The sequence below is a fragment of the Haliaeetus leucocephalus genome, unplaced genomic scaffold (genome assembly GCF_000737465.1).
Source record: "Haliaeetus leucocephalus isolate CR32 unplaced genomic scaffold, Haliaeetus_leucocephalus-4.0 Scaffold101, whole genome shotgun sequence".
NCBI classification, from domain to species: Eukaryota; Metazoa; Chordata; class Aves; order Accipitriformes; family Accipitridae; genus Haliaeetus; species Haliaeetus leucocephalus.
The window spans coordinates 2,747,688-2,764,805 of record NW_010972537.1 but is presented as its reverse complement, the minus strand read 5'-3'; the positions used below and the strand labels follow the sequence as shown (position 1 = coordinate 2,764,805).

The 17,118-nt window shown below is 39.5% G+C and overlaps 1 protein-coding gene across 1 annotated transcript; it reads right to left on the bottom strand.

Annotated features, from left to right (window-relative positions):
• Positions 1-588: 588 nt before the first annotated feature.
• On the bottom strand, positions 589-10,632 carry NCF4 (neutrophil cytosolic factor 4, 40kDa). Its single transcript, XM_010585402.1, has 10 exons — positions 10,422-10,632; positions 8,562-8,646; positions 7,185-7,338; positions 6,815-6,885; positions 5,879-6,006; positions 4,830-4,887; positions 3,175-3,273; positions 2,309-2,439; positions 2,150-2,215; positions 589-1,369 (listed from the first exon to the last, which is right to left on the bottom strand). Exons 1-10 carry the CDS (start codon positions 10,451-10,453, stop codon positions 1,141-1,143), a joined length of 1,053 nt encoding a protein of 350 aa, XP_010583704.1. The 5' UTR covers positions 10,454-10,632; the 3' UTR covers positions 589-1,140.
• Positions 10,633-17,118: the final 6,486 nt, after the last annotated feature.

Genomic DNA, 17,118 nt, shown 5'->3' with positions numbered 1-17,118 from the left:
TTTTTTACTGATTATATTTATACTTGGTGGTATTTTTTTAACACCATGACTGCGTGGTGTCTTTAGAATACAGCATTTTAGGTATCAAACAATTTATGTAAAACATACGTAACTTGTAAATCTTACAAGCAGCAGTAAATTTGTTCAAGAAGAAAATATTTTAATTGCATGACCATTAAAGAAATTATTGCGAGATATATTTTTGTTCAACAATGAACTACTCCTTAAGGAAATCTGAATAGGTTACATTCAAACTCTTCGTCAAAATTATCTTTCAAGAAAAAAAAAAAAGAAGCAGAATTATTTCATCCCCCCCAAAACCCCTTTTGAATAGAAACTGATAAAACAAATTCATATGTAACTTTATTTGTTGAAGAATCTGATACAGTAATTTGTTAGTTCTACTTTGCAAGGAGGTGTCAGAAAGCAGAAGATAGACAGAGAAGGAATTCTGTTTGAATTGGCATCACACAAATTTTCCCAGAATGTGGAAATAAGTAGTCTGTACAATTACAAAAAGGTCTATGAGGAACACCATAGGTGTACTAGGTTTGATTCACAGAATTCAAAATATTGGTCAGTGGAAAGAAGAAAGCAAAGGTGGGTTGCAATTTCTTCACTGAAATAAGAAAAAGTTTTCTTGATGCTTCCAGAACAAACTCTGAAAGCCCAGTCAGACTCCCACGTGACAGAAATAATTACACATTCATAAGCACTGGCACACAAACCTTCATATCAGCAAGTGAAGAGAAAATTATGGCAGTCTAGAAAAAAAGCTTATGAAGACATTCTGGACAAATAACTAGCTCTGGGAGCAAGAATAGAGATTAGAGCAGGTCTTGGGGCTCAGAACACTAAACCTCTACTGCAGGCTAACACTGACTAGCTTTGTGAATACGGACAGTGATTTTATTTCTCTATTCCTCACTTTCTCTGGTCCCTATGTAGATGTCTCTATTACAGAGGAGTACTACAAAGCTGAAGAAGCTAACCAAGTACAAATTTTACATTGAAAGGTAATATATTACTAAAAATTACTCTTTTCAAGCTCACTTCAAAGGCTTGTTAAAGGAAACTGTCTGCAGAGAGGGATGACAGAAGGACTGTATAGCTACCTACTGGAACATTTCCATATAGCACTTATGTTGCACTCACTGTTTGAGTAGCACCTATTCCTGGACTAGTGTTGTAGACACCCAAGTCATCTTTGTGAGTGATGTGCAACTTCCAAGGGAAGAAATGCTTCTCAGAGGGCCTTCTCCTGCTCTGAGACACCATGAGTTCAACATCCTGATTGGAGAGCAACCGGATCAGGTCACCATCAAGGTCCCGGTAATTCAAAACAATGTCATCTTGGTCAAACTCTCGCCTGGTAGAAAAGAAATGGATTGATCCCCAGAAATCAAGGAATGCCTGGGAGGTGCTGCATGATGAACAATATACTGGTAATCTAATTCATTCTGCTAAAAGCCACACAAAGCCTTGGGTGTCTTGGCATTCTTGATACAGCTAGTACTAGAAATCATACAGCCACATTCATGCTGTGTTGTGTTTAAGGAATCTGTCAGAATCAACAACCATTTCCAATACCACCACATGCATGGCACAATTAGCCTGTGAGTTTGATAAAATTCCCATACATAAGAGTTGACTGTAGTAACTACCCACTTTTGCCTACTTATGGTTGCTTTTTTTTGAGGGGAGGGCAGGTTAAGGAATGGAAGAATATTAGCACAGGTGTTCTATTACTAATATCTGATGTTCTGATGTTTTGATGTTCAACACTAGATTAACATCGTTTAACAGGTGTTAGAAGGCAGTGTCCTGCATCCTGAAGAAGTATATTAGGCAAAAGATCCTTGCATGGGGGTATGGCTCTGATCTTAGAACAAGAAATGGAAACTTCTACCCAGCGTAATTGAGTTAGAAGTGTGTGGCATTCCATACTTACTGACAATCCCAAGGCAGACTAGTGTCTGTACATATGGCCCTGGGCCAAGTCAAAGTACAACTTCTTCAGGACACTTGAAAAGTATTTCACACCCAAAACATGGTGATGACCAAGTAGAATGTGGAAAATCTAGGACTGTAAAGAACTTGACAAATGTTTAAATGATATTAAACATACAACTAACTGCTTGCATTGTACCTTATCAATTCCATGAGATCTTTGAATGATGGAATGCTGCTCAGATCCTCTTCCACTGAGATATCCCTGTAACGAGAACAAATCTAATCATTACATATCATGAAAAGAGAATTGTCGGCATTTCTTCAGCAGTAAACTGGAAGACTACTTTCTTATTACCTGATAGTGCTCACAGTCTCGTCATGGTAATAACAGCGAACTTTATTAACTGTGTCTTCCTGCTGTGGCAAATCTTTTATGATCTTCACAAAAGCACATGGGAAAATCCCAGTGGCATCATCAGCTGTTCCCTGGAATGATAGGAAGTGTTAGAATGAAGAAAACCATGCCATTTTGGCCACACACAGTAAGTTCTGGAAGTCAATTAATTTCCATGGAAACAACAGTAAGAATTTTTCTACTATAATCAAGAAAACAAAGGCTATGGAAGGGACCTGATGGCATCCCTACAAAAAGATTATACAATTGTGTAGTCAAATACAAGGCAGGGGAGTGAAACAGTGTGTAAAAAATGAAAGTCAGATGGTTATCAAAGAAGGCTGTGGTGTTTGAGCAAGCAGAGATATCATATCAGCAAACACACAGTATGTTCTCCTCATCCTTTTTCAGAACCCTGCTGCATTGCCCAAGTTCTCTCTAATCAGGCTGACGTGTGTTGTGGTATGAAGCATGAAATATATAGCAACTCACCCTGAGGCAAGAAACCAATTAATCACTGGAATGGAGTTTCCATCTCCTTTCTGTGGCCTTTTTGTGTTCTAATCACTTCCAAAGAATTTAAAAACATTCCAGCAGAAGCAAATGCAAACGAAAACTGAAGTCTAGAGGGCAGAAAATTTGTAAGCTAAAAACCATCAAGGAAGGAAACAATTTCAAATTCAGAGTCAAGGATTTATTCTTGACGGTAAGACCTGATTACGATAGTTTCTCCTTGAAAGGAAGAGACAGTTCCCAAGGACTAGGAGAGCCCTTTCTACTCATATACTTTGTATGCTAAGAATTCAGTACCACTATTGCAGTCTTACCTCCAACCAGTCTTTGTTTACTCTGCTGAGTAGATAGATCAAGTCTCCCTTCTTGAAGCTGAGTTCCAGTTTATTGGTTCCAGAAAAATCAAACAATGCCTATGGAAAGTAATAACACTGACATTATTAATTCACAGAATTACAAAAGTGAATCTTTCTTTCTGTTCTGTTCTTGGGGTGAAAGCATAAAGCAGCACGATGGTATGGACTTTGTCATCACAGACATATTTCTGGGGTAAGGTCATATATATGACCATAGTCTACAGTTCTCACAATTTCTTCTCCTACTCAGCACACACAAAAAAGCTTTGAAGAAGTAGTGAAAGCACTAGGATAAACACAGCTCAGAGAGCTACATGCTAGGATTCTTAAAGTGGCAGGACACTGTGCACCAGAAAAATAAATATAAAGAAGTTGAAAACACTTAAGAGCAAGTAAGCCAACAGATCTGAAGACAACTGACAACTTGAAAACCTGAGAATTGAAAAAATATATATTATTTCTGGTTGCAGTTTTACAGCTTTCAGATTTTCTGCAAAATATCAGAGAGAGCCTTAAAAAATTGCAAAAGTGTTGTGACCTAATTTAAGGGTAACTAACTGTTATTGATACCTCTAGCTTTCAGGCCTGTATGCTGAACTGAGAGATTTGGGGAAGTCTGGGAAATTGACATGTAGTTAAAATGGAACTTAGATGCCCCCTTTGGGGGGGGGGGGGGGGGAGGAGGTAAGCACATGCTACCACCCTAACAAGCTGTTCTTGAATAATTAAAGTGGACATATTATCAAAAATGCACATCTCCTCCATTTTCCTTAGAGAACATGATAGCCATTTAAATGCTCTTAGAGGAGCTAAAATGAAAAGGTGTTCCTTATTCTATGTTGAGATGGTTCTTGTGCTCTTGTTAATGCCAGGAGTTCTCCTAATAAAAAAAGACAATGGCTACTGTTGTGCTAGCAGTTCATATGTCTACTTAATAGCTCTTCCAGAAGCCTTTTTTCATCTATTTTGGTAGGTATATTCAGATAAAACCCAAGAGATATGACTGATCCAAGACCTGCCATATTCAGTGTAAAAAACAAAACCAACAAACCTCAAAGTACTTGCGTGGGGTTTTTTTAATCTTACATGGCTAAGTCTCATGTTCCAGAAAGCAAGACCATGTTCAAACAAATACTGGTTACAAAGCAGTTCCATGTGCTTAATACCAAGACAATATACAGCAAAAGACAAGGGTATAGGCACTTTTCAGTAGAACACTTACGTTACAGAAAATACTAAGACACCTCACCTGCAAAGCTTTTAAACATATGCTGAAGTCAATGAGACTGAAGCTTGAGCTTTAAATTTAATTTATGGGTAACGCTATGTAAATGTGGACCATTTGGCAGTAAGCTGTACATGTCTCTCAATTTGAATCTCCTGTCATTCTGACTTCACAATGGACCTTCTTATTATTCAGTAGGGAGGAAAAGAACACTTCTTTCCATCCTTTGTTTCATTTCCTGTTGTTAAAATCAATTGCTTTCCTGTGTCGATTTTACTTTCCCTTCTTTCCCCAAGCTCTAATTGGAAAAGGCAATTTGATCGATGAGATACCAAAGTAAAACAGAGTTTAATCTCTTATCCTATGACAGATTGTGCAGAGTACTCACCTCAGCCCGCGGAGCTGCCAGGCGGTCAAAAATAGGCACTTGAGGTGAAATGCTTTTACTGGGAAGAAAGGAGATAACAGGAAGGTAAATATGTCTTTCTAGTCATCAAAAATACTACATAATCAGTAGCACAGTGTCTGCATTTTCATTATTTAAGAGGCAAGGCAAGCCATAGATCACTGGAGAAGCTGCATGAGAATCTGTGTGGAGCACTGAAGTAAATAAATATGGATGGAACAACAATGCCCTAGTTCTCTCAGTTGCAGTGCAGAGCAGCAGCAATCTGATGATGTCTGCTGCTGAGAACAGATGGAATTTTCAATACAGTCAGTATCCTGGACCTCTCCACAGCACTGCTCAGCCCCCCTACTCTGCCTTCTGGGCATCCCTGTTTCTAGCATTTATGGCATTCAGTTCAAACCCTGCCACCATACATACATCCAGGAATGCATACACATGCAGTTTTCACACTGTTTGAGGTACATCAAAAGGAAGCAGGTCTATCTTTGCTATGTTGAAAGGAGAATTAATTTGTCTGAAGGGTAATGAAGTATGTCTGCTTAGCAGTTCTCCAAAGGGGTGTCAATGCTGCTATGTAGGACAGGCCCCTGTTTAGACAAATGACAGTAACAAATTAAGTATTCAGCTTCATTTAGTGACTGAACCAGACCTCACTGAATTCAGGGCCAAAACTCACATTCACTTCAGTGATGCAAGCCTATGTCCTTAAGCTTGGCCAGTATATTCTGCACATTATAACAGATATTACCATTAGAGTATTATCAACAGATAGAGCTGAGCAGCATTTTTTTAAAAGCAAGCTGTACTCTCATTTTGGAATTTTCCTTTAATACAAGTACCACATCCACTTTAAAAATTTGAGATTACTGAAAACAAGAAATACCCTGTGTTCACTCTACGACAAAGATCCTCATACGAGGACTTCATGGATTCACTTGGGAAACACAGTGGTGTTCCTCATCTCTCTCTCCCCCCAAAACTGGACAGCTTCTCTTACATCAAGCTGAAAAAACACGTCAATCACTTACACTCGGCGCGTCCGTGGGCGAAGCCGTCTCAGTCTGTGAGGCACCTGTTCACTATCAAAGGTTGAATGGTAGAAGAACAGCCGTACCTCTTCATCCATCAACACCCAAACCGGTAGGCAGAGCAGGTTCTGTGCCAAGAGCAAGTAGGAAGCAGAGTGTAACAGTGGGAGAGACCAATTCTCTATTTATTTACATGTAACAAATATGCCTCTCTGACCTAAAGGATCATGAAGGATATTCATTACTGCCAGAAATCTCCCTCCTCTCCCTTCTCACTCAGCAGGACACGGCTGAACAGCTAACAGTTTCTCCTGTTTACTCCTGCAGTTGGTCTGTATTGGTTCACTCTTTTTGTGCCTGATTTACTGCAGAAGGAGTAAATTGCTCTTTATGCTTCCCTTCAGAACATGAATGACTGTGGAAAAAAGGCAATCTTAAGTACTGGAAGTCTTGGCCAGTGCTTCAGACTTTTACTGATTTAAAGTCAGGTCTTCAGTTAACCTGCACACAAAGAATTTTTCTCCTTGATGTTACTGCTGTGCCTTCACTGTAGGGCAGGTACACCCAGAAGCCCATTGCACTCTCCTAGTCCCTTAGGTGCACATACCAACTCCATAGTCACCAACACCTGGAGATTCACCATTTCCTCATACATCTTGGGGTGGGGGAGGGGGGGGGCTGTAAGAATATTTATCTATATGTGAAGGCAGGGAGTGAGCCTTTGTGAACTGCATACTCTGGCAGATCCTACAGTCCGAACAATGTGGGGAATAGGACTGCAGGTTGTCCCACAGTGTGGACACTGTGTCTTCAGGAAAAACAATACAGAGAGAAGCAGATACCTAGGACTACAACAGTACTGTCTCTCTTAGCTGATTTCAAGGGGTAAGTATCTGCAGTGCTCAGTGCAATCTCTACCTTAAAATTAAGTTTTACCTTCATGTAGACATTCAGGATAGGAATTCTGCTCTCAGCAATTTCCTTTTTGGCCCCAACATAAACTTTCCCTGGAAAATATAAAACCTGTGACAGTTATTGAGGAAAAAAAATTGAGGCTGTCAGAGAAATGAAGCAATCAGGAGAAAGTAGGATCTCCAGGAAAATACATATTTTCGAAAGGATTTTAGGTTTCTAAATGAACTTCACCACAAGTGGAAGGACTGCCAATGGAACTTGACTTCTCCAGCATCCACAGCTGGGAACTCATTCCTTGTCACAACTACTTCCCTACAATGCATTCCTCTTTAGGACAGCCTGTGGCTGAGAAAGCTGCTAATCACACACAGATTTGGTACTGACAGCTTACCTGGCAATACAGGGAGTGTGCAGGTAAAAGGGCTGTCTTTGCTCTCTGCCCCGTATCTCTCCTCTAGTTTGGCGTGCAGGGCATAGAACTGACGATAGCGTCGGAAAATTAAGTATCTGCCACCACCCTTAAGCTTTACTTCAATGACAAACATCTGAAACAAAGAAGGGGGATTCAGGCTGATGTTCATACTTATTAATGCTTACCAAATGAAAGTAAGGCATACAATAGGAACGTAAGATCAGTGCTCCAGTAGTGGGAATATTGTCTTAGGGGCAGAGTGGAAAGCGAGCCTTCAGTTAAGCATCTGCAGACTCAAGTACTAGAAAATAACAAGTTAGCACTGGCCAGTGTGGTATATGTGTGGGTCCAGCTTTTCCATGGATCATGTCCCTGTGGCTGCTTTCTATTACATAATCTTAAAAGGAAACCTGAAATTATTAGATGCTACTTTGTGCTTACACACCTCCCCTCAGTGACTAACAAAACATATTAGGGAGATAAATACAAATATTTTACAGTAGAAATATTTTACAGTGCTTTGGACATCTAAATCTATAGACAGACATCTAAATGAATTGATTTTCAGAGTTGAAGGCATTCATACTGCTTTTTGACTTTAAAGTACACAATTTCAGAAATTATGGTCTGACCTCCTCCAACCACTATCTTTATTTCTTATCTCTTGCCAAAATTGCTTTCTCTAAAGGAGCCCATGATTTCCATGCACTGACCTCTGAGTCACATTGCAGCGAGATCCTTCAGAAAACATAAAGACAGAGCAACCAAACGTCACTATATTCCACAGCAAAACCTGCATACTGCAGTGGGAAAGTTTTATGAGCAATGTCTCCAGCAAAAGCAGCATAGCCTGCAGAAGTCAGACTGAGCTGGTCTTATCCAAAACCCTTCTCCAGAAAATCTCATAGTGCTTTTCCCTACTATTCCCTTCCTGTGTGCTCTTTCATGATTTATTAATATGCTATCTTCTGTGGAGATGGAAGCAATCCTAACTTGCCAGTACCACAGAATAATGAAGACAAGACCCTGCCCTTCTACCCTCTTTGAATTCCTTTCCCACTATCTTCACCAAAGGTACAGCATTCTAACAGGAAATAAATAAGAAATTAGGTAAGAATTTAGAAAACAAGCAATGTTAGAGGATACTTCTGTCACATTTCACCCAGACAATAAATTTTTAGACTAAATCTGTGATAGACTAGCCTCCATTCCAGAAAAAAGAAGCACTGAGAAATTCTCCGTATGGAACTATTCATGCCAAAAAGCAATTACACAAGATTAACTGCATTTTGCTTCCCACAACGAAACCAGTCACAGATGAGGGCATATAGAGACAGGATAAATCTCCCTTCTTACATAATAATTAGTAAAGCCTTTCTTCTCTTCAATATCTGCAATGTTAGCTGAAACAGGTACATCATCTGGAAGCTGGTCAAAATCACTGTGAAGCAAGAACAAAAGATTTAGGTTACTCATACTGGCAATAGCCTTTGGACATCTCTATGCCATACAGAACAAAGATAGTTAGGCAAGATCACATTATCTAGTGTCAAAACCAAGACGTTAGAAACTCGTGGTGTCATTCTCTTCCTCTGGAGGTCTGATCTTGAGATGACATGTTTCTATAAGTTCAGCACGAGTCACTGGCCATTGTGAACATTCATCAAGCCTGAATAACATCCTATTGTTCCTAGGATTGCTAGAGTAGCAGGTCTACAAAAGAAATGCTTGAGCTGGTAAGCTTTTGCTGAGAAATGTGATCAACTGTGGATGCATTCTTAATCCTTCCTACAGCATCTGGTAGATTTACAATAACAGCTCTGCAGCAGTATCTCTTATTCTGAGATTATTATATACCATGATTTATGCTGTTACTATTACTGCATTACTGTAGGGAATAGGGAACAGTTCTGAGAAAAGAGCTTGTTGTGCTAGGTGCTGTAGAAACTGACAGCACAAAGCTAATTCCTAAAAGCATTACACTCTATGTGTAAGATGCATACAATGTACCTTATAAGAAACAATGGAAGGATAAGCACAAACAGGAAAAAAGCAAAGAAACAAAGACATAGTATTGTTCTATATCATAACTAGTGTTGCCCACACCAGCTGTCAAAATGTCAAGTTTTCTTGTAAACATCACAGTAAAGCAGACTCTTAAAGAGGCTTTGAAAAAAAAAAAAGTAGCCTAGCAAATATTTACAGGGAGACCTCTCAGCCACAGCAGATAACCCGAAGCAAGCACAAAGATACTTGTTTGAAAATGTCACAAAAGTGTGAAGGAACACATCATAGTGGGCAAGGTTAGAATAAGCTTTGCAGATCCTAGACAGTATTGGATTTGAAGCAAGAGAGAAGGAAGGATCCCTGCAGGAACACCTAAAGAGCAGCCATATGACCACACTCTCGTGTTTTTTGTCTGTACTGTCCACACAAAAGAACAGCATGAATTGGCAGGTGCTTTTTCCTCTGGGACTTTCTCCTTGGTACAACATCTTTGACAAACAGAAGATAAGTTCACCTTTGCTTCAATCTTACAACTCAATGTTGTTAGAGTGGTATTTATACTAACACTTCAGTAAAAAGGATCAAGAATGAGGAAAAAATAGTAACAAATGAGGTAGAGAAAAAGAGAAACTTTAAAAAGGATCATCTAAGAAATGCCAAGCTGATGTAATGTTAAATATTCTGACAATACAAAAACCACGGCAGCTCGCTCACTTTATTCTGTTAGGAGAATACCCCAAGGAGGGGCTTCCACAATGCATAGCCTATCGGGAAGGCTGAAGTAATGATGCAAAGTCTTGCAATAGCTTGCTGTACAAGGGGAATGATATGAATCAGCACCACCCACAACACTGTGAATACTACCACTTACTGTGAAGACGGATGTGGTCACAGAGATCAAGAAATATAACCAGTCATATCACAAACAGTCATATCACAAACCCCAGTAAAAGTGAAACTGTCTGCAGCTACAAAGAGGACAATGACCCACTATTTTCGTAGGTGGTGAATATTCCCCATGAAAAGAAGAAAGTCCACTCCAATTTAAGAAATGGTCTGCTCCATGCTGAGCAGCCTAATAGTTTGGAACCTATGATAACAAGAAGCCTTTTAGAATCATAAGAGAAGCCTGCATCCAAATTAAATGAACAGATCGTAGCAGTTACATGGAGGCTTGTGGGGAGGCGGGAGGAGGAAGAGACACATTACCTCTTTTCTCGCAGCTGTCGGGGAAGAGACATGGTTTTCAGCTTCTTAAATCCAGATGGCTAAGCTCTATTCCTTCACTTCTTGGGCAGTTCCTGGTTCAATAGGATGAACACAGTCAAAGCAGTTCTCCCTGTGTGAATCAAGACTCCTTTGCAAGGCCTCAGAGATCTTTTTTTTAATGTTTCAGTGTCAGACGATTTCTTCTGTACCTCCCCACCCCCATGAGATTGAGGAAGTACTAGAGAAAAAACAGTAATGAAGACTGTTTTGTGATGTCTGTCATGTATCGAAACTGCCACAGTTGAGAAACCAAAAGGCCAACAAAAAGCAGAAACTATGAGCCACATTTTCCATTGTCCACCTCTTCACCAAAACATCTGCTTCTGTGGAAGGCCAGTATGAGTGGGCTCAACAAATCCTGGTTTACCCCAGCTGAAATGTCCCCATATACATCTCTAAACTAATATTTGTAAACTAGGATGAATACTTCTGATCCCTTCTTGAGGCTCTCTGATTCCTGAGAGTCTACTTTTCCATGGACCAAGAGCCAGGAGGTGGAGCTAAAGAATAAATTTTCAAGTGGGAGCAGAAAGTATGGTCAGGAAATTCAACCTTGTCAAACATATGGGTACCAGAGTATCAGGCACAGGACATTAGGAAATGAGCTTTGAAGGATGGATCAATGCAAGTAAGACATGAGTCCTTGAAAGAGCAGAGATCTTTTCAGCTTCATATGCTCAAAACTATCCACATTTGCCACCTACAAAGACAGGGTAATGGCTCACCCAAGGAGAATCCTGACTGCCCTGCCTTGTACACAAAGGGCAATGATATAGCATTTGTATAACATCAGTTGACAATGTTTCAAGAAGAAAATAAAAGGAAGAAAGGGATAAGGAAACCATCATTTCCTAACACTGCGGATAAGTTGCAGCATAGCTTATCTGCCTTAGTCAAAAGCTGTCATGTGTAGTATCTTTGCCTCCCCATTTCAGTCTTTGACTCTCTTTCATTGTCATGTTCAATACTTATTTGGTTCCTTCTCCTCCTTCCACTGTCAAGCACAAAAATTCTCATCTGAATGGAGCAAAAGTCAACCAGCATCCTTCAAAATAAAACTTTATCTACAACTGTAATAATCAGCCTTGAGAGTAAACTGCATTTCACTGCATTTTTATGAAGTAAATTCTTCCCCCATCTCTCTCCTACAGATAACTGAAGGCACCATTACAGAATTTGAGAGGGGATATAGTGCCTCTTAATCAGAAAGGACCCGGAGAAGCTACAAATTTCTGAACTATATTTTCTGAGTGATCTGCTACTCTGTGCTGCCTACACAGCCTTAGCAGAGTAGCTTTAAGTGATGATGTTGGATATAAGTATTTCCCCAGATCTTCACACTGCTGTATATTCCATTTTCTTGATTAGGCCTGCTAAATGTGCAGTCCTCATGTAACCTGAAGTCAGGCTCATTATTCTCTTCCCTTTGCCTTGAGTGAGAGAGACAATAATCAAGTTTTCTAACTGCAATCCCCTTGCTTTCTCCTGACATTCAGAAGGAAATAGGAACAGATCACCTTGACCAGAACTCTTAATCACAAGATCAATATATATGAACTCATGAAAATTCAAAGGGGTGCTCCCAACACATGCAAAAAGATTGTGGAAAGCACAAGAACTGTGCAAACTTTAATAGAAGTGAAAGAGGCAGATATTCTAATCTTTTCAGATCTCTTGGAAGATAATCTAGATACAATGCAGGTACATCTTTTAAGAGACAGAGGATATGACACAATGTAAAAATACTTGCTCATTGTTTACCTGGCAACATGTATTTTCAAGAACAAGTTGACAGACAACCTCACAGACAAATTGTCTATGCAACTGCTGTGCTGTAACCTGAGTAAAACAAATTGGGAGCAGCTCCTCAATTCTACTACTCTCTACTAGAGATTATAGCCAGTAATAATACTAATCTGACAGAATAATGCTAAACCTGCTAAGAAAGTTTCTGATTCTGCAATATTTTCTTGTTCTGAACTAAACCAAAACCAAGACCTTCTTTTCTGCAAAAAGGCAGATTCCTACCTCCGAAGAGTGGAGAACTCATTGGTTAGAGGGCTCACCAAGGCTGCGAGAGACTGAGACTTGAAACACTGTTTTGCCATGTTCTCCTGCGCCAAATCAGTGCCTCAACTACCAGGTGTTTTCTCTCAATTTCTACTATCGTGCTACTATAGTAGAAATAGCAATTTCTACTATCTGGGCTGAGGAAATGGGCTGGGTCTAGTCAAACCCACATTCTCTCTCTGCGCAAGTACTTTATTATTGATGAATGAAATAAATGTCCATTACAAAATTGATACCATAATGACAGTACCCACGTCACAAGATATGTCTGCACTAGGAAAGTATACAATTTCATCAGCTGACACGGTCAACTCTCAGTTCTGAGAAAACCCACCCATTCACCATGGGCGGCATGGTCATTATGGCACTATGCACTGACCCTTATCCATGTGCAAAAGAAAGCAGGCATCCAGCTGCAAAAAATACTAACAAATTAATTAATTAAAGGAGACTACTAAGAAAATCCTCAGATGATTGAATCATGACCATATGCTGACACTGTTACATACCTTTTTGCAGTTCAGCAGCTACCATATTATTTTGGCTGTGTATGCCTGTGAACTGTGAAATTGTGGCCTTCTGTCTAATGCACATGTTGTTAGAAAATACTTGTACAAGGATACATAGCACCTTGGAAATCTGAGAGTATCAGCTATAACCAGAGAGTCAGAGCAAGCATGGAATTTTAATGGAAAATGGGAATGTAGTCCCAAACCACTAAAGATACATGAACCGTAATAAAAGGTAAATCAAAGGAACACAGCAAAAATACTCAGCTGAATCAATCTGGATAACAACACTACGTACTATGTCTACTAGGGCAGCAGCTACTGTATCATTTTGGCTGTGCATGTCTGTACGCTCTAGAATAATGGCTTCTCTCTGATGCACCTGATGTTAGAAAAGTGCTGCATAGTTATGTTCAATCACCAGCCATAGAATAAATTTGTTAAGTGACAGAATAAAGTGAACGAGAATAATATTCTTAAAAGATGTCTGGTCTCATCACAGATTAATCTATAAAGGAAATAACATTTTAACAATCGCTGCAAGGAAGCTGAATATCAAATAGAAACACAGCACAGTTGGCTTAAAAGATAATTTCGTTCAACCTAATGTTTTGGGAGGATATGTGGAATATTTGTTTCCATAGTATACATATCATTAGCAGTTGAGTGTCTTTTCTTCTGCGGTTGCTTGAGACTGAGCTGCAACTGATAACACTGATTTGGGAAAAGTGATTTGGGGCTATATTCCATTTTCCATTCATATTACACATACTTGTACAGATTTTGCTTTTATGGTTACCATCAGCTTTACAGAATGCTTTAATATACTTTTACAATATTTATTTTCAAATACAGTCATGTTTAAACCCCTTATCTTTATTATAATAGCACATGAATAATGAATAACAGCTCTGCAAAATCTTTGGACAGAAGTTACTTAAGATAAGCTACTCATGTCTGCCCTGTAATCTTCAGTGCTCTTTTGCAGGTAGTGCTACAAAACCCTTAGAAGGCAGTTGGTCCAATGGTAAGTAATGAGACCCTCTTTCTTTGATATATGCTTTCAGGACAGCTGAAAACAAACCCATAAACAAAATTAAAAAAAAAAAAGTTGTTGAAGTTGTCCTATCTTTCTGAACTTCTTGAAAAAAAACCAAAGAGGAGATTAGTTGAGCTGATTGGTTTTCATTAGATAATGGCTCAAGCCATACTGGCTGAGTGCATGGATACTCTCCCTGTCACACATTGGGTTGGGAGGAAAAAAGGCACAGGAATATAGATAAATAGAACTTTGGAAATTTGCTTTTATTTAAATCTGGACACAGTTTCCATGACTGCTTGTTTAGGGTGAAAAGTAACTAGTAGGCATTTGTAGAAAAGGACTATGATCATGCCCTGCTGACATAAACACAATTAAACAAGCCATCGTGAACTAAAGAAATTTAAAGATCAACATCCACCACTGTTCCTGACAGTGAATTTGATGGTGTCATTTCTAGAATAAATTACTACTCAACATGCAAGGACTTTACAGAATCAAATATTAAAGAAACAGCAGCCTTTTTTTAAAAAATTTTTCTTGAAATATCGAACTAGATCCCATAACTGAATCTTGGCTCTCGCACCTCAGTTGCTTGAGCAAAACAAGGAGTAAGTCTTGCAGGAAAAAATACCCCGAAAAGTGAGGTTTGTCTTTAGTCATTATCAGCTATTTTGGAAATATGCATTCAACAGTATCATTCTGGGTTTTGTTAGTTCATGATGCCATAGCCAGATCTTGCCAGCTTTTCTTATGCAGAGCAATATCATAAGGAGTATTATGGTCTTCCTCTCTGTGGAAAACAATTCTTCCTTCACAATAAACCTGCTTCCTTTAAAAATCTTTTAAAAAGAAACAGGATTTCTCTCTGATACAATAGGATCACTTAAGATTGGAAGAGTTAGAGGGAGTCTTACCAGAACAGTAGTCACTTCTCCTTGACGAGCAACGGGGCTTTTTGTTCTTGTAGAGCTCAGATGGATATTGATGCCCAAGACTAGGCTAAGTAAGAAAAAATGGAAACTCAGAAACAGCAACAGAACATTTCTTCATCCAGATAGCATATCACTTCCAGAATAAAAGAGGCAAATAGGGAAGAAATAGGGCAGAGCTTGTCACTGCTACTGTGTATGACAGATGTGGGCTGGAGGTAGACCTGTATGCTCCAACTACCAGTGTCAAAATCTGGTAACTGGCCATTGCAGACAAAGAAGATGGCTCCATCCAAGAACTCCTGAGAGAACTATGCCTACAGCCATTCCTCCAGAAGGAAAAAAACTAGTTTTAAGTGCATAGCAGCAGTGACCCTTTGTGACAGGAGAGTCTCTTGTGTTTTAGTCTCCTAATCATCTTGAGAGTCAAAAATCTGTCAGAATCTTTGCTACTCAAGACAAAGAAAATCCTGCTACATCTGTTTCACAAGTTCAAAAGACCTGTCAAAATTACTCAAAAGAAATTTTCACTGAACTTTCCCAAATCTCAAAATAGGGTTGGGATTTGCTAAAATTTGCGTGGTACTGCATTCAAACCATCCTACACTGTTCCTAATAGTTTAATTTCCCCATCCATTTGATGAAATCCTGTGACCAAATTCCTTCTACTTAATTTAGAAACTTTGGATAAGTGCCTTTAGTTAAGTGGAAGTTCTCTGCACAGACAGTGAGGAGAGACAGGCACCACTGGCCAGTAAATCAGACCTCAAGTGGGCCAACTCCCCTGCTGAAGGCTTTATCTGTCTCCTTGGAATATACATGAATTATAAAGTAACTATATTCCCAATTTTGTCACCTCAGGTTCCTAAAGTTAAGGAAATAAAACTGTGCCTTACTGTGGACCTAGTTATTACTTGTATAAAGGTACCTTCCCATTTGGGACTCAGCTATATTTGGATATGCACTTTTACACCGGTATAATTGTCTTACCCTAGGGGAGTTGTACTACTTAAGCTACACTTATATAGTCAAAGAAGCACCATTTTCTGGTGCACACATATCCAGTCTGCTCATTATAGAGAGTTTATGGCTCATTTTCTAATGGTTCATAAATTGGGACAATATTCCCTAATAAAACTGGGGGGCGAGGAGGCTAGACATTAGGATAGGCAGGCAAGCAGCAAATATAGAGGCAGTAAGTATCAAGATCCTGTAATTTTCCAAGGTCTGTTCTGTCAGTATTCCTCACAGCGTATACTTACAGCCTGTCTCACCCGCTGCCTCACCTACTGGCCTTTTATTACTTCAGCCTCTATTCCTTGAAAGATAAACTTGTGGAATGAGCCCACCAATCACTGTACCAATAAGTAACCTGATCCCAAGCCAGCTGCCAGTCTGTCCATTTCAAATGTGGGAGGCTGGAGTTTGCATCTCCCACACCTCAATAGGCAGAAGGCTGCCTTGTTATGTGAAGCCAGGTCTAAATAAGAGACCTGTCAATTAACTGCATTCAGTTCAGCCAATAGGTTGCTATGCGATTCCTTATGCCTCAGCTTTGCCATCTGTAAAATGGGGCTGACGGTAATACTTTTCTCATGGGGGGAGAGTGAGGAGGAAAAATGCTCAACAGAGGTATAATTCTTTGGGAAAGTCAGGTGAGAAGTGAGAAACTACAACCATTATCCTTAGCAACCGACCTGCACTCAAAATCACCTACAGTGCAAACTGAAAACAATATAAAAATGTGGCTCTTTAAAAATGTGCCAGTAATGCTCTGATGCCAGGCCTTAGAACTGATTCCCAAACCCTTAGAGAAGAATGTAGTTGCTAAACTATCAGGTATGTTAAACAGCAGTAGCAAGTGGGCCTGCCCTACTACGGAAAAGAACAAGGAAATGAAATGAAGAATAGCTTTCTGCCCCAGAGCACTATCTAATCTGATAATACATCATCCTGTTTGCAGATTGCTTCAATAATCTGAGCCAAAGGTAATGGGGGACTTTGAAGTTGTGATTTCAAGAAATGAGTATATGGCGATGGTATCAGCTTAGGAAATACCTTGTCCTCACATACTCTTGATTTTTCCT

What these genes read in the sequence shown, in the direction of transcription:
- NCF4 (XM_010585402.1), bottom strand. Translation starts at nt 10,453, where the DNA reads ATGTCTCTTCCCCGACAGCTGCGAGAAAAGAG. An exon ending in GAGACTGTGAGCACTATCAG is followed by an intron (nt 2,216 to 2,308) that starts GTAATAAGAAAG and finishes TTCTCGTTACAG; the next exon opens with GGATATCTCAGTGGAAGAGG. An exon ending in GATCTCATGGAATTGATAAG is followed by an intron (nt 1,370 to 2,149) that starts GTACAATGCAAG and finishes CTTTTCTACCAG; the next exon opens with GCGAGAGTTTGACCAAGATG.